The 21,910-nt window shown below is 45.2% G+C and overlaps 1 protein-coding gene across 1 annotated transcript in view; it reads right to left on the bottom strand.

Moving 5' to 3' along the window:
• Nucleotides 1–612: 612 nt before the first annotated feature.
• The window catches only part of LOC122555438 (cryptic protein-like), a 37,789-nt gene continuing 16,491 nt past the window's right edge, over nt 613–21,910 (bottom strand). The window contains exons 4-7 of the mRNA XM_087993291.1: nt 9,067–9,181; nt 7,043–7,149; nt 3,234–3,343; nt 613–1,142 (exon numbers count right to left, since the gene is read on the bottom strand). Of these exons, the coding sequence (XP_087849417.1) occupies nt 1,032–1,142; nt 3,234–3,343; nt 7,043–7,149; nt 9,067–9,181 (443 nt within the window). The 3' untranslated portion in view covers nt 613–1,031. The remainder of the gene's footprint in view (nt 1,143–3,233; nt 3,344–7,042; nt 7,150–9,066; nt 9,182–21,910) is intronic.

Raw genomic sequence — 21,910 nt, 5'->3', positions numbered from 1 at the left:
TCAAGTCAAGATTGTCTTGGACAGGAACTTGCCAGTAGTAGGGTTCCCAGGTGCTGATGCCCATGTCCTTCAAGCTGGTAATGATCATGAGTTTCGAACATGCTGGTGAATTTCCCTGGTACCTTGTATATGGTACACACTGCTCCTCCTGTGTATCAGTTGTGATGGGGGTTTTGTGGATGTGGTGTCAATTTCAAGCATCTGCTTTGTTTTGGTGTCGAGCTTCTTGAGTGTTATTAGAGCTGCACCCTGACCTGTGCCTTGCAGAGGATGAGCAGGCTTTGGGAAGTCAGATGATGAGTTATTTGCATAGTCCTCTTTCACATTGAGGATACCCTCCATCATGTAATATGTTATTATTACAATGCTGCACAGATTAGATTTCAAAAAGATCTAGCAACTTTCCACTTTGCTGCTCCTGGAGTCCTGTCATTTTCCCACAGTGCTGTGGATTTGATTTAGACTACAGTACCTGAGGTACTGGAAACCAGTTTGAAAGTACTACATTCCTGGAAAATTTCTATACTGCTGCACCTATCCACCCTGCTGGATGGACTCCCAATTACCATCGTCTTGGTCTCGAGCTGCAAAATATTTAACCACAATCTGTAACCTCATGGCTCACCATATCCCCAACTTTACCATTATCATCAAGCCAGGGCGTCAATCCTAGTTCAATGAAAAATGTGGGAGGGCATTCCAAGAGTGGTGTCATACCTACATAAAAATGAAGTATCATTTTATTCTCTAGAATGGGAGGATAAAATGATGACCAAAGTCTTCACCAACACAGATGGTTTTACGATTAAGATTTTGAAAATATTGGGATGGAGAGAAAACGGCACAAGGCCTAGATTTGCTAATGTTAGACTTTATTATCTCTCACTAGAGCATATAGCATCTCTACATGACAATTCTAGGAAATTGGGTAATGAGTGCGGAAGGTGCATATAGTCACTGGTCGACTGGGGAAGGCAGAGTAGTCCTTTTGGAGTAATGAAGTAATGGTAAACCTCACTGCTTTGATTTTCTCAGATTTTTCCATGTGATTTGGTCTGCTTTTCATCAAGGAGAATTATGTTGAAGCTGTACAGGACATTGGTGAGGCATCTTCTGGTGTGTTGTGTCCAGTTCTGGTCACCCTATTATAGGAAGAATATTATTAAGCTGGAGATGAAATTTACCAGAGATTTACCATGAGCCCTTCTTCTTTCCTGAAGAAGGGCTCATGCCCAAAATGTTGATTCTCCTGCTCCTTGGATGCTGCCTGACCTGCTGCGCTTTTCCAGCAACACATTTTCAGCTTTTACTAGACTGTTGCCAGGAAAGGAGGGGTTTAAATTATGGGGAGAGGCTGGATATGCTGGGACATTTTCACTGGAGCAAAGGAGGTTGAGGGGTGATATTATAGAGGTTTATAAAGTTACAAGTATTAGCATCATAGAGCTGTACAGCTCAGAAACAGCTGTCACACCCGGCCATGCCAACCAGATATCCTAACCTAATCTAGTCCCATTTGCTAACATTTCATAGAGTCATAGAGATGTACAGCATGGAAACACACCCTTTGGTCCAACTTGTCCATGCCGACCAGATATCCCAACCCAATCTAGTCCTACCTGCCAGCACCCGACCCATATCCCTCCAAACCCTTCCTATTCATATATCCATCTAGATGCCTTTTAAATGTTGCAATTGCACCAGCCTCCACCACGTCCTCTGGCAGCTCATTCCATACATGTACCACCCTCTGTGTGAAAACGTTGCCCCTTAAGTCTCTTTTATATCTCTCCCCTCTCACCCTAAACCTATGCCCTCTAGTTCTAGGCTCCCCCATCCTAGGGAAAATACCTTGTCTATTTATTCTATCCATGCCACTCATGATTTTATAAACTTCTTTGAGGTCAGCCCTCAGCCTCCAATGCTCCAGGGAAAACAGCCACAACCTGTTCAGCCTCTCCCTACAGCTCAAATCCTCTAATTCTGGCAACATCCTTGTAAATCTTTTCTGAACCCTTTCAAATTTCACATCATCCTTCCTATAGGAGGGAGACCAGAATTGAACACAGTATTCCAATAGCGATGAATGGCAGGTGTCATTTCCCTAGGATGGAAGATTTCAAGATTAAGGGATATACTTTTAAGATGAGAGGAGAAAGATATAAAAAGGCATGGGGACTTTTTTTTTACAGAGAGAATGCCTCATGTGTGGAATAAGTCCAAAGATGTGCAGGTTAGGTGAATTGGCCATGCTAAATTGCCCGTAGTGTTAGGTAAGGGGTAAATGTAGGGGTATGGGTGGGTTACGCTTCGGCGGGTCGGTGTGGACTTGTTGGGCCGAAGGGCCTGTTTCCACACAGTAATGTAATGTAATCTAATCTAATCTAAACCACAGGTAGGTAATACTAATTTAAGATTATGGTTGGCATGGCTGGTTGGACAAAAGGGTCCATTTCCGTGCTCAATGACTATCTAAATAATTATAGGTGTTAACAATGCCAGCTTTTTATAATAACAGTTAGACAAATGATTCCATTGACTTATATGGGAAATGAGTGGTTGATTTCTGCTTCTACAAAATCCAATGTCCATCTCAATAGAAGCATTATACTCAGAGCAACAAAATATCAAGACCAATCATAAACTGACATAAATAAATTTATTAATATATTATAGAATAGCATCATACTTACAACAGGAATATTTACATTTTAAATAACACTTAAAAAACCTATTATTGATAGATAGGTTCCAACACAATAATTTCTTGAACAGTAAAACAAGAAAGAAATGATACCATAGCACCGTTTTGTTGACCATGGCTACTCTGAACAATTCCCCATGTGCAATACTGCATGAATATACCATTGCAACACTCCCTTATTGCCCAGCCTTCTAGCTGATGCAATAAAATAAAAACATGATAACCATTTCACACCAATCAACCCACCTACTATGATCGGACTTATATGCCTCACAAAAAAGGTGCACTAAAAAAAACCTACCACAGGCAGACCCACTACCCTCTCATATATTCCTATTTAATAATAAAAGAATTGTAGTGTATTGGAAATAATGGTAGCATTCCACTGAAGATAAACCACAATAGATTCTGCACATTAACTCAGTCATTGGCAAGAATAATATCCCTGTATTTCCCAAGACAGTACCAAACACATTCATGTGTTTCCAGTTTATGAATATACATTGTTAGGTAACAGTCCAAATAATACCATGTTGAAGAATATCACTGGCAGCAGCAGGTATCCCAATGGTAGCAGCTGAGAGCCATCTGAGAGTAATTGGTAATATTTATGATCTTCCTTTAAGTCTCTTCTAATATCTGATGTAGAAAGGAAAGGAAATGAAATGTTAAGCACACAGAACTCAATCTTCAAGCCTGAACATCAAATTGAAGAAATCCTGATGTGTAACATTCTGGCTTGTCTTACTTCAGTGCACCTTTGCACTTACATATTGGAGCCTTAGGTGAAAGGAGTTCTAATCTGCAAATGTTATGCATTACTCTCGACAATTTATGTTTGCTTTCTGTCAACACTTCACCTGAGAGTTCAACAGAGGGTAAAGACTTGGTTGTTTGATCAAAGGTCTGGATTACATTTTTAATTAATTTGTAATTAGTGGAGTGTAAGGCCACCTACACGACCTACAAAATGTACGCTGATTTTCTAGGGTTCTTATTATTCTTTAAAAAAAAACCTTCTGATCCTAATTTCCAGGCAAAGATGACGAATGTTAACTAAACCACCTTCTCGGACCAACATATGAATCATTAACAAAAGTAGGCCACCTGGCCTCTCAAGACTGCTCTACCTTTAGTAAGATCATGGCTGATCTAATTATTCCACATTCCTGCCTTTCACTGATAACCTCTCACCCCTTGCTTATCAAGGATCTTCCTACTTCTGCCTTAAAAACAGTGATGGACTCTGCTTACACCACTTTGAGGATGGGAGCTTCAAAGACTCATGATCTCCTGAGAGAATGTGCCCTGCCTTAAATGCGTCACCTTTTGTGGTGTTACCTAGTATGGTGATGTAACGTCCGAAAATGAACCTTCCAGCTCAGCGAGCAAACCTACATCCAGAACCTCAACCTGAGCTACAAATCTTCTCAAAACCTGCTGTGACTTCTTATTTTTAAACAGTGACCCTGATTCTAAATTCTCCCACAAAAGGAAATATTCCCTCCACACCTATCCTATTAAGAACCCTCATGAGCTCATATGTTTCAATGAAGTCACCTTACTCTTTTGAGCTCCCATAAATACAAGCCTAATCTGTCCAAGCAGTCCTCATTAGACAACTTGCCCATTGTCCAAACATCAATTACTCCAAATTATCTCAGATCCATTCTGTCTTTATCCAACATCCATGAACTTTACTGTGAATTGTAATTTAACTGAATTGTAATCTTGACAGAAACAAAACATTGGTCAAATTTTTCCTCCTCAGTTTCAGAGATGCTGAAAACAATGTAGAACATTCACTTATACAGGAAGTGGCATATACCAAAAGGTATAATTTCCTCTTCAACAAAGGCCATGCTTTTAAAATCAGATTGAGTTATGTTCTTAAAATATTAACAAAAGATGTAAGAAATCTAAAGTTAAAAATAGAAAATGTAAAGAACCTCAAGATGAAGTATTCATATTAATGAAGTATTAAATTCTTTGTCTTTAATGAGAATTTGAAATTGCTTTCTTATTCTGCAGGTACAGAACTAACAAGAACACTTGTTTACTTCACCTTGTTCTTTTGAGATGTAGGCATCAATAATAAAGCCAATCTTTGCTGCCCCTCTCTAATTGCCTTTGATCTGAGTAGCTTGCTAAGGTACTTTAAAGGACAGTTAAGACCCAACCATATTGTTGTGGGTCTGGAGTCATATGTAGGTCAGACCAGGTAAGGATGGCAGATTTCATATGAACAAGCAGCAGGAATAGGCCATTCAGTGCCTCAAACTCTTTCTGTCATCAATAAGGTCACGACTGACCTGATTGTAACCTCAAATACACATTCTCATCTGCCTTGATAAACTTTCACCCCTTACTTAACAAGAATCTACATGCCTCTGACTTAAAATATTCAAGGACCACTTTGTGAGGAAAAGAATTCTGAAGACACATGACCGTACATACAAGCAGTGGTAGAAGTTTGGAGCACTCTGCAACAAATGGCGACAAATTGTCATAAATTGTAAATTTGTCTTCAACAGATTCTTATTATCCTAAGTTATTATGAATGTATGAATTAGGAGCAGGAGTAGATCACTCAGGCCCTCGAGTCTCCTCCTCTATTCAGTAAGATCATGCTGATCTGATTATTCCACACTCTCAATAACTTTTCACTTCCTCCACTATTAAGCAATCAAAGGCAAGGATAAGTATATGGGGTTAGGTCATATATCAGCCATGATCTAATTGAAGAACAGCTGAGCGAACCTGAGAGAACAGGTCTACTCCTGTCCTTATGTTACTACCCCAAAAATAAATTTCATGTCAGCTGTCAAACACAAAAACAGCACTGGGTTTAGATTATGGGGGTCACAGCTTGAAATTGGTTTCCAGCACATTCTGTGCTTCTATGGGACACGGGTACACAGGATCCATAAGGTAAGTCAAGGATTATATATCAGCAATGACATTAACTTTTGTCTGATCAAGTAAGTGATAGCAGTGAGCAGTGTATTCTGTATTATCCACCTTTTGGATGCATTCGATCTTTCCACCTTAGATCTACTTTAATATTCCATGTCTTTATGTTTTCCAGCAGTGATTTTCTGAGCTGATACTTGGTGAAATTCCACACCATTGATACTTATTTGAAAGTTTCAGCCTTTGCTCTTGGTTCTAAATCCTTACTAGTGGAAGAATCATTCGGTCTCCATCATGTGAAGCCCTTTCATTATGTTAAACAGTTCAATCAGTTAACATTTTAATCCTCCTTTCAACTCTTGTGCATAAAACCTGTTTACATGATTACTTGTTATGGGAAATTTCCATCATCTAAGGCATCTCCCTGATGAAAATTCAATGAACTTCCTCCAAGATCAATAATTTCTCCCACTGGGAGGGTGCTTAAAGGTAATAACTCCTCTAGAATCAAGCTGGAAGCTATGCTTTCTATTATTAACAGCTCTTTCACTTGTTCACTAGTGCCGAGCAACTTTGTAATTACATTAACCACCATATATACTCAAGTAATAGTCGATCTCATGTAAACGTCGACTCCCTATGTTTGGCCAAATAACCTGGAATTTTCCATATATCTCGTGTAAAGGTCAACCCCAGTTCTTCACAGATAACAGATCAATGCTTATGAGTCAGTGTGCAGGCTGTCACATTCCACTCCAGTTTCCAGTCTGCCGGTTGTTGTGCTCTGCTCCCAATCTTCCAGTCTGCTAGCTGTTTTGTTCCACCCCGGGTTTTCAAAATTACCAAAATTCATCTTTTTTTCTCTTTATTCATTTAGAGAATTGGGCTTCTGCTAATGATATGATATGAATTTTGACAGGCATGAATTTCAGCCCCTCAAAAGTAGTATTCATGTAATAGTGGATGCCATAAATTTAAAAAGTAGTCAAAAAAATTTCACTATTTCTCAAGTATATATGGCATTTATTTTTATGCATGTGAGAAAAGGCTCAAAATTGCTGATCCAGGAAGTTCCTTTCTAATAGCACTGTAGGTGTTCCTACACCCCAAGGACAATATGAAGATGGTTCACTACCATCTTCTCCTGTTGAAGAGTCTATGCTCGAAACATCGATTCTCCTCCTCCTCGGATGCTGCCTGACCTGCTGTGCTTTTCCAGCGCTGCATGTTTTGACCTCACCATCTTCTCAAGAATGACTAAAGATGGGTAACAAATATTGGTTTGCGAAGCAATGCCCACATCTCATAAATGACTAATAAAAAAAAAATCAGGGAAATGATGCTTGTTTATTATTGCCATTACAACAGGATTTTATACTGCAATTTCTACAAGGCCCCTGTTACAAGACATTGCATATTTCTTACCACAGTTATCTTGTGATCCTTGAATGCAGTGCAAGATTCCAAAGCTACATCTACACCAAGTACAATTTTTGGGTACCCATGCTCCTTCAGGAATACTGCCACAATTCCTGTCAGAGATAAAAATGGAAACCATTCAGGAAACTATAACCACATACACATAATTATTAGATACAAGATAAAGGCTACTTCTCAAGAAATAAGACTTTAACTTGCTACCACATCACCACCCCCAACTCCCAGAAGCCTGATACATCCTGAACTGTGAAGTGATTCACACTTGGTATGAACTTGGATAGTCCTCACCCATATTGCATTATTAATACATGAATCTAATCAGCAATTGTCAGCAAAAATCCTAGAAAATCTAATCCTGGAACTCCCATTCTAACAGCACTATAAGTGTTTGTACACACAAGGATTTAGTGGTTCATGAAGGTAGCGCACTACCAATCTCTCAACAGCAATTAGAGATGGAGAAAGTGAGGACTGCAGATGCTGGAAATCAGAGTCAAAAAGTGTGGCATTGGAAAAGCTCAGGCAGCATCCAAGCAGCAGAAAAGTCAATGTTTTGGGCATTTCATCAGCAATTAGAGATGGGCAACAAATATAGTCCAGGGTTTTCCTTAGGTAAAGACAAATAGTAGCAAATTAAATGTTGATCAGATAATTCAGCTCAAACCTGGACTTTGAAGTCTGTTCCCTTTATTCACTGGGCCAAAACCAACCAGGCTATTGATAGAATCACATATGATCTCATTAAATTTACTGAGATTAACCTTTAATGGTATAATCAATATGTTTTACAAGACATTTTTCAAAAAAATAAACATATTAATAATAGCAAATGTTATGTTGCATTTACATGGAGAATGAATGGAATAACATCAGATAGCGAGGATCCCAGGACTAAGGGTCCCTAACTCAATAGAACTTAGTATAAAACCAGGCATCCTTCACATTTGAATGGTTGAGTATAATTTTGAAATGCTTTCTCCTGGAATATGTAACATAAGGTTGTTAATCATTTAAGATTTACCGAACTGACCAAACTTCAGACTTTACATTGACAATAAATATTGACAAGTTGGTCCATTGTGGAAGAAACTCTAACTATGTCTGATACTCTGTGTGAGGTACCAGTGTGTGTTTTGCTCCTGAACTTGCGGGGTCATCCAAATAGACACATTCCAATGTTACTCACTTATCATACAAACCTGAGGGGGTGGAAGGGAGTAGTCACTGAATAAGCAGCATGGATCAGAACTGTATTTTTGCCAATCATTTAACTTTTTAAAATTTATTGAAATATTTTATTTCATAAACTGGAGCTCTGCAACCAATTGTAATGCTTCTTAATCATTACACCAGCAGAAATCAGCTAAGTCTGGCTATTGAGGGAGTGCAGCGTATTCTGGCTATTGAGGGAGTATAGCGTAGGTTCACGAGGTCAATTCCTGGAAAGACAGGACTACCTTACGCTGAAAGACTGGAGCGACTGGGCTTGTATACCCTTGAGTTTAGAATACTGAGAGGAGATCTGATTGAGACATATAAGATTATTAAAGGATTGGACACTTTGGAGGCAGGAAACATGTTTCCGCTGATGGGTGAGTGCCGAACCAGAGGACACAGCTTAAAAATACGGGGTAGACCATTTAAGACAGAGATGAGGAGAAACCTCTTCACCCAGAGAGTGGTGGCTGTGTGGAATGCTCTGCCCCAGAGGGCAGTGGAGGCCCAGTCTCTGGATTCATTTAAGAAAGAGTTGGATAGAGCTCTCAAGGATAGTGGAATCAAGGGTTATGGAGATAAGGCAGGAACAGGATACTGACTAAGGATGATCAGCCATGATCATATTGAATGGTGGTGCAGGCTCGAAGGGCAGAATGGCCTACTCCTGCACCTATTGTCTATTGTTTAAATCAGTACAGTCTGGGATCTGCCACGTTCCTGGTCCGTGTAATTCACTCAAACTTCATCTATGAGCAATTGGGATGAATGCGGTTCTTAAATCTGAATCTTACCTAATACGTTCATCATATTCACAGTTTCTCCCCAGGAAGTGTTTTGGGCAAACGCAGAAACTCCCCAGTACACACGTACCTCCATTCTGACAACAATTCCTGCTCAATTTGCTACCTGGGGAAAGAAAAATAAATCATAAAATAAAATTTTATGAAATGTTGAGTCCTATATCTCAACATTTGAAACTGATAACTAAGTGTTTGATAAAAATCACAACAGACATAAGATTTCTATTAGAAATTTTAGTGACAGTTGTGTATTTATGTGCATTCTAATCTATACATATTTCTGCAAACACTTATAGAGCTAAGTTTGAACCCAATGGCTGTATTGCTACATGCAATATAGAACTGGGTCATACAGGTTATAGATGTTATCACATTGACCATTTGCTTTCTTCAGATGACAGGATGTTATCATGAATCCATCGGACTGTCAGTGCTTTCAGTTCAGTCAAGTGACTACTTTTAGAAGCAAAATAAATCAGCATAAAAACTGTGCCATGATTAGTATTGGTGAATTAGACAATTTATTTTAGGCAAACCGAAGCTATCTACGGTCAAGCCTCTTGAAAATATGAGTCTACATGTCTGCTGTTATAAACCCCAACAATTGACCTTACCTGACATGGCTACAATTTGGATTAGGGAGATGGCAAAAAGAGATGAGGTGGGGGGTGACTGCCCTTGGCAGGGCAGCATTTGATCAAATGCAGCATCAAGGAGCCCATTAAACTGGTGTCAATGGTAATCAGGTGAAAGGTCTCCACTAGCTGGAAACATGCCTGACATAAAAGAAGATGGTTGTGGTTGTTGGGAGAAAGTTGTGTCAGCTTCAGAACATGTCTGCAGAAGTTCCTCAGGATAATGTCCTAGATGCAACCATTTTCAGCTGCTTCATCAATGACTTTCATTCCATCATAGAGTCAGAAGTAAGAATGTTTGCTGAAATTGTACAATGTTCAGTACCATTCACAAATCCTCAAAACTGAAGCAGACTGTGTCCATATACAGCTAAACCTGTACAACATCTAAGCTTGGGCTGAGATGTGACAAGGAATGTTTATGCCCCATAAATTCCAGGAAATGATTATCTTTAACAGGAGAGAACCTAATCATCATCTCTTGACATTCAATGGCATTACCATCACCGAAGCCCCCATTATATAAATCGTAAGGATTTCTATTGACTAGAAACTGACCCGAACAGCCATATAAATACTATGGCTACACAAATAGGACAGAGGCTGGGAATTCTGTGACAGGTAACTTACCTCCTGTCTCCTGAGTGTTTGTCAACCATACCGCGACGAGTACAGCTCCAACAACACGCAAGGAGGTTGACAACACTCAGAACAAAACAGCTCTCTTGATTGACATCCTTTCCAATATCTTTTACATCAGTCCCTTCACCACTGATGTATATACCATCTATCTCAGCCTTGAATATTCTTAACACAGCATTGACAGCCCACTGCAGTAAAGAAATCCACAAATCCACAGAATCCACCTTCTGAGAGAGAAATTCCTTCATTTCTATGTTACTCTGAGAGTATGCCCTCTGGTCCTGGACTCCTGGCATGTGGACCAAAATGTAAAATTGAAATTGGGTAAATGAATATCTTTTTAAAATTAAAGTAAGTGTGTTTTGAATATTTACTGTTGATGAACTAGACAACAATTTAGTTCAAGCAAATCCAAACTGTGGCCTAAGGAACATGCAGTCTACAGCCCTAGTGATTTACTCCACAAAGCATAAGTAACTTAGTCCTATATATACTAATTTCTTCTTAGTTGCTGTTCTAATATTGTGGGCCTGAAAATTTTATAAAAAACGTTTTTGTGCTATCCCTGGGTCAGTGGTAGCACACTTGCCTCTCAGTTAAACTGTTGTGGAACTAAGGCCCAAGCAGATGCCTGAAAGCTTAATCCAAATACCTCAGTGCACTACTGAAGGAGATGACAAAAAATGCCACCTTTCATGTGAAATGTTAAGTTGAAGTTCTATCCACACTTTCTGGTGGATATAAAAGACCCCAAAGGCATTATTTGAAGAAAAGCAAGAAAATTCTCCCTGCTACACTGGTTGAAATCCATTCTTGAACAACATCACGAAGTATTTTGGAGTTCCCCCTTGGACATTGGTAAAATAGACAGAGCTTTTTGGGTTCAATGTCAAGTTCAACCAAGGAATCATCTTGCAATCTTGTTAATATATACCTGACCTTAAAATTATCATTAATCTTTATAAACAATCATAGCATAGTAAAATGCCAACCCACACAAATACATTTCTTCTCTTTATCTTAAGAGTTTATAACACATCATTAATCTGAACATTAACACATTTCTGTCTGCACACAGGATAAAGAGATGGTTCAGCACTTTCTGATTTTACTACAGTTGGATTGAAAAATTGGAATTATGATCAATTTGGTCAGTGATTCCTTTGAACTAATAGTTTGATGGTTAAGATGTCATCAGGAGTACTGTAGTTAAGTATAACTCACTTACAGCTAAAACTATCAAAATGGTCTATTCAGGCAATAATTCAGTTATATCTAGATTACACACATATTTTAGATGCAAATGAAGACAAAGCTCCAGGCCACAATCTGACCATTCATGTTTGTTGCAGCTTGCTATATGCTAAAATGGCCTGCATTCCCCTACATTACAACAATGATTACACTTCAGACCTACTTCATTGGCTGGACAATGTTTTGGAATGTCTTTCGTCCATGAATGGTGCCACACAAATGAAAAATGTTTCTTCCACCATTGGTGAAAAATTTCTGAATCAGGTCTGCAACTGGATTCATCCTGAGATATGAATGTTAAAATTAATCTTTATAAGTGGTCAACAAAGTTCTACAGCCAGGTGAGGCATGCAAACTAAAAGCATGGATACACCAGATGCAGCAAATTTTCAAAAAGTAGATGAAATTGAAGCAGATTGGGGAGAATGTCCATGCAGTCAGTGTCATTGTGAAGCAGTCTGGGAAGAGTATCAGAGTCATAAAGGTGTGCAGCACAGAAAAAGACACTTCAGTCCAACTCGTCCATGCCAGATATCCTAAATTAATCTAGTCCTATTGCAAGCATTTGGTCCATATCCATCCAAACCCTTCCTACTCATATACTCATTCAGATGCGTTTTCAACATTGTAATTATACCAGCCTCCACCACTTCCTCTGGTAATTCATTCAATACACTCACTACTCTCTGCTTGAAAAAGTTGCCCCTTAAGTCATTTTTAAATCTTTCTCCTCTCATCTTAAACCTATGCCCTCTAGTTTTGGACTCCACTACCCTGGGAAAAGACCTCGACTATTCACCCTATCCATGCCCCTCATGATTTTATAAACTTCTAAAAGGTCACCCCTCATTCTCCGAGACTCTAGAGAAAATAGCCCCAGCATATTCAGCCTCTCCCTATAGCTAAAGCCCTCCAAAACTGGCAACACACTTGTAAATTTTTTCTGAACCCTTACAAGCTTAACAACATCTTGCCTATAGCAAGGGGACCAGAAATGAACGCAGTATTCCAAAAGTGGCCTCATCAATGTCCTTTACCGCTGCGACATGACCTCCCAACTCCTGTATTCAATGCATTGACCAACAAAGGCAAGCAAATCAAATGCCTTCTTCACTACCCTGTCTACCTGCGACTCCACTTTCAATGAACTGTGAACCTGCATCCCAAGGTCTCTTTATTTGGCAACACTGCCCAGGACCTTACCATTAAGTGTATAATTCATGCCCTGATTTGCCTTTCCAAAAAGCAGCCCTTCACATATATCTGGATTCCTTGCAGTCAGTGTCACTGTGAAGCAGTCTGGGATGGGTGTCCTTGCAGTGGGTGTGAGTTGTATAGAGCCTTTTGCTGAGTCCAATGGAAGGATACGAGTCCAAGAGGGATGGTTATTCAAGGCAGTGGAGACCTGCAGGTTGGAGCCTCCCTGTACATGAACAATGTCATCGTTTTCTGCTCAGATCTGATGTCAGTGCACAGACTCATGAATATCTATTACCAGGTTGAACTGGTCCCGGGAGCCAAGGTAAATCAAGGCAAGAGCGAGGCCATGTTCTATAGGAACTGGGCCGATCAATCTTTTATCCCCTTCACCATCAGGACAGATTATCTGTGATGAGCATTTGATTCACAGGGGTCAGGAACATGTGCAAAATCTTGGAGGAGCACATTGCCAAGGTGAAGCAGGAACTGGTCTTTTGGGAACAGCACTCCCTCTCCATTGTGGATAAAAACCTGGTCATCAGGTGTGAGGCACTCTGTTGTTGCACATGTCTGGCCCATTCCCTGCGAATTGCGCTGTCACAGTCACCTGAGTCATCTTCCAGTTCGTCTGGAGGCCTAAGATGGACCATGTTTGCAGGGACTCCATGTACAAAACTCTACATAAGTGGGTGTAGGAATGAAAAATGCTCTTTGGTCTGCCCAAAACTCATTGGTCTTCCAGAACAAGGAGTTGACCTTAACCATTGTTGCAGACTGGCACATTCCCAAGGTCCTGAAAAATGCACTAAAGCTTGGGCAGCTGATGCAAAGGCACACACAGCAGGGAAAGACCACTGACTGAAGTCTTCTTCTGAACTTAAATGGGGGTCCGTTCAGTTATTGCAACCTCCCGGTGCCTCAAATCCATGTAAAGTAGGATGCTGGAAGAACACAGCAAGCCAGGCAACATCAGGAGGTGGAGAAGTCGTCGTTTCCGGTGTAACCCTTCTTTAGAACCGGGAGCAGGTGTGCAGGAAGCTGCAGATAAAGGGGGTGGCAGGGCCAGGGGGATGAAGTGGGGATAGGTGAAGACAGTGTTACGGACTAGGCCAAATCACTCAAAACATTCATAAGCAGGCAGCCCAGAATGTAACTTTGCTATTTGTTTTGATAAATGTACAGTGAAAATTACCCAGAGTAAGTTAGCTAGGTTGACTGGATCAGTGGTGCTGGAAGAGCACAGCAATTCAGGCAGCATCCGAGGACAGGCAAAATCGACGTTTCGGGCAAAAGCCCTTCATCAGGAATAAAGGCAGAGAGCCTGAAGCGTGGAGAGATAAGCTAGAGGAGGGTGGGGGTGGGAGAGAGTGGCATAGAGTACAATAGGTCAGTGGGGAAGGAGATGAAGGTGATAGGTCAGGGAGGAGAGGGTGGAGTGGATAGGTGGAAAAGGAGCTGGGCAGGTCGGACAAGTCCGGACAGGTCAGGGGATCGAGTTTCTGGAGGTTAGAAGCTAGGATGAGGTGGGGGAAGGGGAAATGAGGAAACTGTTAAAATCCACATTGATGCCCTGGGGTTGAAGTGTTCCGAGGCGGAAGATGAGGCGTTCTTCCTCCAGGCGTCTGGTGGTGAGGGAGCGGCGGTGGAGGAGGCCCAGCACCTCCATATCCTCGGCAGAGTGGGAGGGGGAGTTGAAATGTTGAGCCACTGGGCGATGTGGTTGATTGGTGCGGGTGTCTCGGAGATGTTCCCTAAAGCGCTCTGCTAGGAGGCGTCCAGTCTCCCCAATGTAGAGGAGACCGCATCGGGAGCAACGGATACAATAGATGATATTAGTGGATGTGCAGGTAAAACTTTGATGGATGTGGAAAGCTCCTTTGGGGCCTTGGATGGAGGTGAGGGAGGACGTGTGGGCGCAGGTTTTACAGTTCCTGCGGTGGCAGGGGAAAGTGCCAGGATGGGAGGGTGGGTCGTAGGGGGTCGTGGACCTGACCAGGTAGTCACGGAGGGAACGGTCTTTGCGGAAGGCGGAGAGGGGTGGGGAGGGAAATATATCCCTGGTGGTGGGGTCTGTTTGGAGGTGGCGGAAATGTCGGCGGATGATTTGGTTTATGCGAAGGTTGGTAGGGTGGAAGGTGAGCACCAGGGGCGTTCTGTCCTTGTTGCGGTTGGAGGGGTTGGGTCTGAGGGCGGAGGTGCGGGATGTGGATGAGATGCGTTGGAGGGCATCTTTAACCACGTGGGAAGGGAAATTGCGGTCTCTAAAGAAGGAGGCCATCTGGTGTGTTCTATGGTGGAACCGCTCCTCCTGGGAGCAGATACGGCGGAGGCGGAGGAATTGGGAATACGGGATGGCATTTTTGCAAGAGGTGGGGTGGGAAGAGGTGTAATCCAGGTAGCTGTGGGAGTCGGTGGGTTTGTAGAAGATGTCAGTGTCAAGTCGGTCGTCACTGATGGAGATGGAGAGGTCCAGGAAGGGGAGGGAGGTGTCAGAGATGGTCCAGGTAAATTTAAGGTCAGGGTGGAATGTGTTGGTGAAGTTGATGAATTGCTCAACCTCCTCGCGGGAGCACGAGGTGGCGCCAATGCAGTCATCAATGTAGCGGAGGAAGAGGTGGGGAGTGGTGCCGGTGTAATTACGGAAGATCAACTGCTCTACGTAGCCAACAAAGAGACAGGCATAGCTGGGGCCCATACGTGTGCCCATGGCTACCCCTTTGGTCTGGAGGAAGTGGGAGGATTCAAAGGAGAAATTGTTAAGGGTGAGGACCAGTTCGGCCAAACGAATGAGAGTGTCGGTGGAGGGGTACTGTTGGGAACGTCTGGAGAGGAAAAAACGGAGGGCTTGGAGGCCCTGGTCATGGCGGATGGAGGTGTAGAGGGATTGGATATCCATGGTGAAGATGAGGTGTTGGGGGCCGGGGAAACGGAAGTCTTGGAGGAGGTGGAGGGCGTGGGTGGTGTCTCGAACGTATGTGGGGAGTTCCTGGACTAGGGGGGATAGGACAGTGTCGAGGTAGGTAGAGATGAGTTCAGTGGGGCAGGAGCATGCTGAGACAATGGGTCGGCCAGGGTGGTCAGGCTTGTGGATCTTGGGAAGGAGGTAGAACCGGGCAGTGCGGGGTTCCCGGACTATGAGGTTGGAAGCTGTGGGTGGGAGATCTCCTGAGGTGATGAGGTTCTGTATGGTCTGGGAGATGATGGTTTGGTGATGGGGGGTGGGGTCATGGTCAAGGGGGCGGTAGGAGGAGGTGTCCTCGAGTTGGCGTTTGGCTTCAGCGATGTAGAGGTCAGTGCGCCAGACTACCACTGCGCCCCCTTTGTCCGCTGGCTTGATGGTGAGGTCAGGATTGGAGCAGAGGGATTGGAGGGCTGCGCGTTGTGAGGGTGAGAGGTTGGAGTGGGGGAGGGGGGTCGACAGGTTGAGGCGGTTAATGTCCCGGCGGCAGTTGGAAATGAAGAGGTCGAGGGCAGGTAATAGGCCAGCGCGGGGTGTCCAGGTGGATGCAGTGTGTTGGAGGTGGGCGAAGGGGTCCTCAGAAGGTGGGCGGGAGTCCTGATTGTGAAAGTAAGCTCGGAGGCGGAGGCGACGGAAGAATTGTTCGATGTCACGGCGTGTATTAAATTCATTGATGCGTGGACGGACGGGGACGAAGGTGAGTCCTTTGCTGAGGACTGATCGTTCGTCCTCAGTGAGGGGGAGGTCTGGGGGGATGGTGAAAACTCGGCAGGGCTGGGAGCTGGGAGCTGGTGTGGGTGTAGAGCTGGGAGTGGGGTCGGAGCCAGTACCTGGAGTGGGTGTGATGGTGGGGGGAATGGGGGTAGGGTCATGAGCAGGGGTAGTGTTCCCCTCGGGGTTCTGGGGGGTGGGGATAGTGACAGTGGGGTCTGTGGGGGGCGTGTCAGCAGAATGCAGGTGAGTGGCGCTGGTGGGGGCGGAAGTGGTGGCAGACACGGCAGTAGGGGTGGCGGAAGTCACTGAGCGTGTGGCATCGGCGATGATGTGAGGGCCAGAAGTGGCTGTGGGAGTGGCCATGATGGGGGCAGAAGTGACATCATCAATCAGCGTGGGGGTGGTAGCTGCATCAGCCGCATGGCTAATGGCGTTTCCGAGGCCAGGGGAATCTTCTGGAATGTTCAAGGAGCGCTGGTTATGGAGCTGGGTAGATAAAAGTTTGTTGTACTTACAGTTTTTGATGTTTGAGATGGAATTGAAATACTGTTTGTTGAGAGTATGAATTCTCCTGAGGATGTAGTACAGAGTGGGTCCTTTGCAATTCTGAGAGAGTGTGGCCCTCAGCTGAGGCAGGGCAGACTGTAGAGAGGTTAGGTACCGGCGCATTGCTGCAAGCGTAGAGCGGAGGATCTTGATGGAGAACCGTTGCTGGTGTTTTTGAATCTGTAATCTGTACTGTTTGTCCTGTTCGGGTCCGAACTCTGCTGGTTTAAAGGTGGTCCGGAGTCCGTGTGGGGTGAGTTGGTTACGGAGACAGGCACTGAGGAAGCAAATGTGGCTGTGATACCGAGTTTGTTTCAGGACATGGTTGAAGAGCTTCAGGGCTGAGGAAATGACCTGGGAGTTGCAATGAGAGAGAGACTCCCTGAGATTCTTGTAGAGAGAGGAGGAAAACTTCTTCAAGGCAGGCATCCTTGCAAGAGGATTCGCAGTAGGGTTAAAATCAACGAGGTAAAAACAATGACTGCAGATGCTGGAAACCAGATTCTGGTTTCCAGCATCTGCAGTCATTGTTTTTACCTCGTTGATTTTAACCCTACTGCGAATCCTCTTGCAAGGATGCCTGCCTTGAAGAAGTTTTCCTCCTCTCTCTACAAGAATCTCAGGGAGTCTCTCTCTCATTGCAACTCCCAGGTCATTTCCTCAGCCCTGAAGCTCTTCAACCATGTCCTGAAACAAACTCGGTATCACAGCCACATTTGCTTCCTCAGTGCCTGTCTCCGTAACCAACTCACCCCACACGGACTCCGGACCACCTTTAAACCAGCAGAGTTCGGACCCGAACAGGACAAACAATACAGATTACAGATTCAAAAACACCAGCAACGGTTCTCCATCAAGATCCTCCGCTCTACGCTTGCAGCAATGCGCCGGTACCTAACCTCTCTACAGTCTGCCCTGCCTCAGCTGAGGGCCACACTCTCTCAGAATTGCAAAGGACCCACTCTGTACTACATCCTCAGGAGAATTCATACTCTCAACAAACAGTATTTCAATTCCATCTCAAACATCAAAAACTGTAAGTACAACAAACTTTTATCTACCCAGCTCCATAACCAGCGCTCCTTGAACATTCCAGAAGATTCCCCTGGCCTCGGAAACGCCATTAGCCATGCGGCTGATGCAGCTACCACCCCCACGCTGATTGATGATGTCACTTCTGCCCCCATCATGGCCACTCCCACAGCCACTTCTGGCCCTCACATCATCGCCGATGCCACACGCTCAGTGACTTCCGCCACCCCTACTGCCGTGTCTGCCACCACTTCCGCCCCCACCAGCGCCACTCACCTGCATTCTGCTGACACGCCCCCCACAGACCCCACTGTCACTATCCCCACCCCCCAGAACCCCGAGGGGAACACTACCCCTGCTCATGACCCTACCCCCATTCCCCCCACCATCACACCCACTCCAGGTACTGGCTCCGACCCCACTCCCAGCTCTACACCCACACCAGCTCCCAGCTCCCAGCCCTGCCGAGTTTTCACCATCCCCCCAGACCTCCCCCTCACTGAGGACGAACGATCAGTCCTCAGCAAAGGACTCACCTTCGTCCCCGTCCGTCCACGCATCAATGAATTTAATACACGCCGTGACATCGAACAATTCTTCCGTCGCCTCCGCCTCCGAGCTTACTTTCACAATCAGGACTCCCGCCCACCTTCTGAGGACCCCTTCGCCCACCTCCAACACACTGCATCCACCTGGACACCCCGCGCTGGCCTATTACCTGCCCTCGACCTCTTCATTTCCAACTGCCGCCGGGACATTAACCGCCTCAACCTGTCGACCCCCCTCCCCCACTCCAACCTCTCACCCTCACAACGCGCAGCCCTCCAATCCCTCTGCTCCAATCCTGACCTCACCATCAAGCCAGCGGACAAAGGGGGCGCAGTGGTAGTCTGGCGCACTGACCTCTACATCGCTGAAGCCAAACGCCAACTCGAGGACACCTCCTCCTACCGCCCCCTTGACCATGACCCCACCCCCCATCACCAAACCATCATCTCCCAGACCATACAGAACCTCATCACCTCAGGAGATCTCCCACCCACAGCTTCCAACCTCATAGTCCGGGAACCCCGCACTGCCCGGTTCTACCTCCTTCCCAAGATCCACAAGCCTGACCACCCTGGCCGACCCATTGTCTCAGCATGCTCCTGCCCCACTGAACTCATCTCTACCTACCTCGACACTGTCCTATCCCCCCTAGTCCAGGAACTCTCCACATACGTTCGAGACACCACCCACGCCCTCCACCTCCTCCAAGACTTCCGTTTCCCCGGCCCCCAACACCTCATCTTCACCATGGATATCCAATCCCTCTACACCTCCATCCGCCATGACCAGGGCCTCCAAGCCCTCCGTTTTTTCCTCTCCAGACGTTCCCAACAGTACCCCTCCACCGACACTCTCATTCGTTTGGCCGAACTGGTCCTCACCCTTAACAATTTCTCCTTTGAATCCTCCCACTTCCTCCAGACCAAAGGGGTAGCCATGGGCACACGTATGGGCCCCAGCTATGCCTGTCTCTTTGTTGGCTACGTAGAGCAGTTGATCTTCCGTAATTACACCGGCACCACTCCCCACCTCTTCCTCCGCTACATTGATGACTGCATTGGCGCCACCTCGTGCTCCCGCGAGGAGGTTGAGCAATTCATCAACTTCACCAACACATTCCACCCTGACCTTAAATTTACCTGGACCATCTCTGACACCTCCCTCCCCTTCCTGGACCTCTCCATCTCCATCAGTGACGACCGACTTGACACTGACATCTTCTACAAACCCACCGACTCCTACAGCTACCTGGATTACACCTCTTCCCACCCCACCTCTTGCAAAAATGCCATCCCGTATTCCCAATTCCTCCGCCTCCGCCGTATCTGCTCCCAGGAGGAGCGGTTCCACCATAGAACACACCAGATGGCCTCCTTCTTTAGAGACCGCAATTTCCCTTCCCACGTGGTTAAAGATGCCCTCCAACGCATCTCATCCACATCCCGCACCTCCGCCCTCAGACCCAACCCCTCCAACCGCAACAAGGACAGAACGCCCCTGGTGCTCACCTTCCACCCTACCAACCTTCGCATAAACCAAATCATCCGCCGACATTTCCGCCACCTCCAAACAGACCCCACCACCAGGGATATATTTCCCTCCCCACCCCTCTCCGCCTTCCGCAAAGACCGTTCCCTCCGTGACTACCTGGTCAGGTCCACGACCCCCTACGACCCACCCTCCCATCCTGGCACTTTCCCCTGCCACCGCAGGAACTGTAAAACCTGCGCCCACACGTCCTCCCTCACCTCCATCCAAGGCCCCAAAGGAGCTTTCCACATCCATCAAAGTTTTACCTGCACATCCACTAATATCATCTATTGTATCCGTTGCTCCCGATGCGGTCTCCTCTACATTGGGGAGACTGGACGCCTCCTAGCAGAGCGCTTTAGGGAACATCTCCGAGACACCCGCACCAATCAACCACATCGCCCAGTGGCTCAACATTTCAACTCCCCCTCCCACTCTGCCGAGGATATGGAGGTGCTGGGCCTCCTCCACCGCCGCTCCCTCACCACCAGACGCCTGGAGGAAGAACGCCTCATCTTCCGCCTCGGAACACTTCAACCCCAGGGCATCAATGTGGATTTTAACAGTTTCCTCATTTCCCCTTCCCCCACCTCATCCTAGCTTCTAACCTCCAGAAACTCGATCCCCTGACCTGTCCGGACTTGTCCGACCTGCCCAGCTCCTTTTCCACCTATCCACTCCACCCTCTCCTCCCTGACCTATCACCTTCATCTCCTTCCCCACTGACCTATTGTACTCTATGCCACTCTCTCCCACCCCCACCCTCCTCTAGCTTATCTCTCCACGCTTCAGGCTCTCTGCCTTTATTCCTGATGAAGGGCTTTTGCCCGAAACGTCGATTTTGCCTGTCCTCGGATGCTGCCTGAATTGCTGTGCTCTTCCAGCACCACTGATCCAGAATCTGGTTTCCAGCATCTGCAGTCATTGTTTTTACCTAGCTAGGTTGACTACCAGGTTTTAAAACAGACAAAAATTTATTCACAAAATTATTGAATGAAACACAAAGAACAGAATATAGGATACCCTGAGAACTCAGTCTATTCAAACTAGACTTCATTATGCTGTTCTGAAAATACACGACAGTCCTAATAAAGAAACCCCTTAAACACAGAGTAAAACTGAAATAGAGATTTACAGGTTGAAGTTAGAAAGAGAAGGAGTCTAGTGGCCTGTTTCCACACAGTCCACTGCTGCACTGAACTAACTAACAACAAGAATTCAGCTTCCAGGACTGACCATTCCCCTTTCATTATATAGGTTACATCTACATGAAAGCTGTGACTTAAAGTTTATGTATAACCATAAAGGTCTCCCAATACCCTTTTCATCTCTGTACCAACCCAGCTGATTCGGAGTCCAGACTGTTTTACAACCCCTCTGAAAAAATCAAGGACACAGAATCTTTGATTTTTGGGCGGCACAGTGGCTCAGTCGTTAGCACTGCTGCCTCACAGTGCGAGGGACCCGAGTTCGATTCCGACCTCGGCAACTGTCTATGTGGAGTTTGCACATTCTCCCCGTGTCTGCATGGGTTTCCTCCAGGTGCTCCGGTTTCCTCCCACAATCCAAAGATGTGCAGATCAGGTGAATTGGCCATTCTAAATTGCCCATAGTGTTAGGTGTATTATTCAGGGGTAAATATTAGGCAGGAGAATGGGTCTGAGTGGGTTACTCTTCGGAGGACCGATGTGGACTTGTTGGGCTGAAGAGCCTGTTTGCATACTGTAAGGAATCTAATCTAACCTAATCTAATAAAAAGGACCAGCTTTGTGAC

Source organism: Chiloscyllium plagiosum, unplaced genomic scaffold (genome assembly GCF_037043375.1).
Source record: "Chiloscyllium plagiosum isolate Xiang-an unplaced genomic scaffold, Cpla_swu_hap1 HiC_scaffold_1, whole genome shotgun sequence".
Lineage (NCBI taxonomy): Eukaryota > Metazoa > Chordata > Chondrichthyes > Orectolobiformes > Hemiscylliidae > Chiloscyllium > Chiloscyllium plagiosum.
Note: the sequence above shows the minus strand (reverse complement) of the source record. Positions and strands in the feature narration are given on the sequence as shown.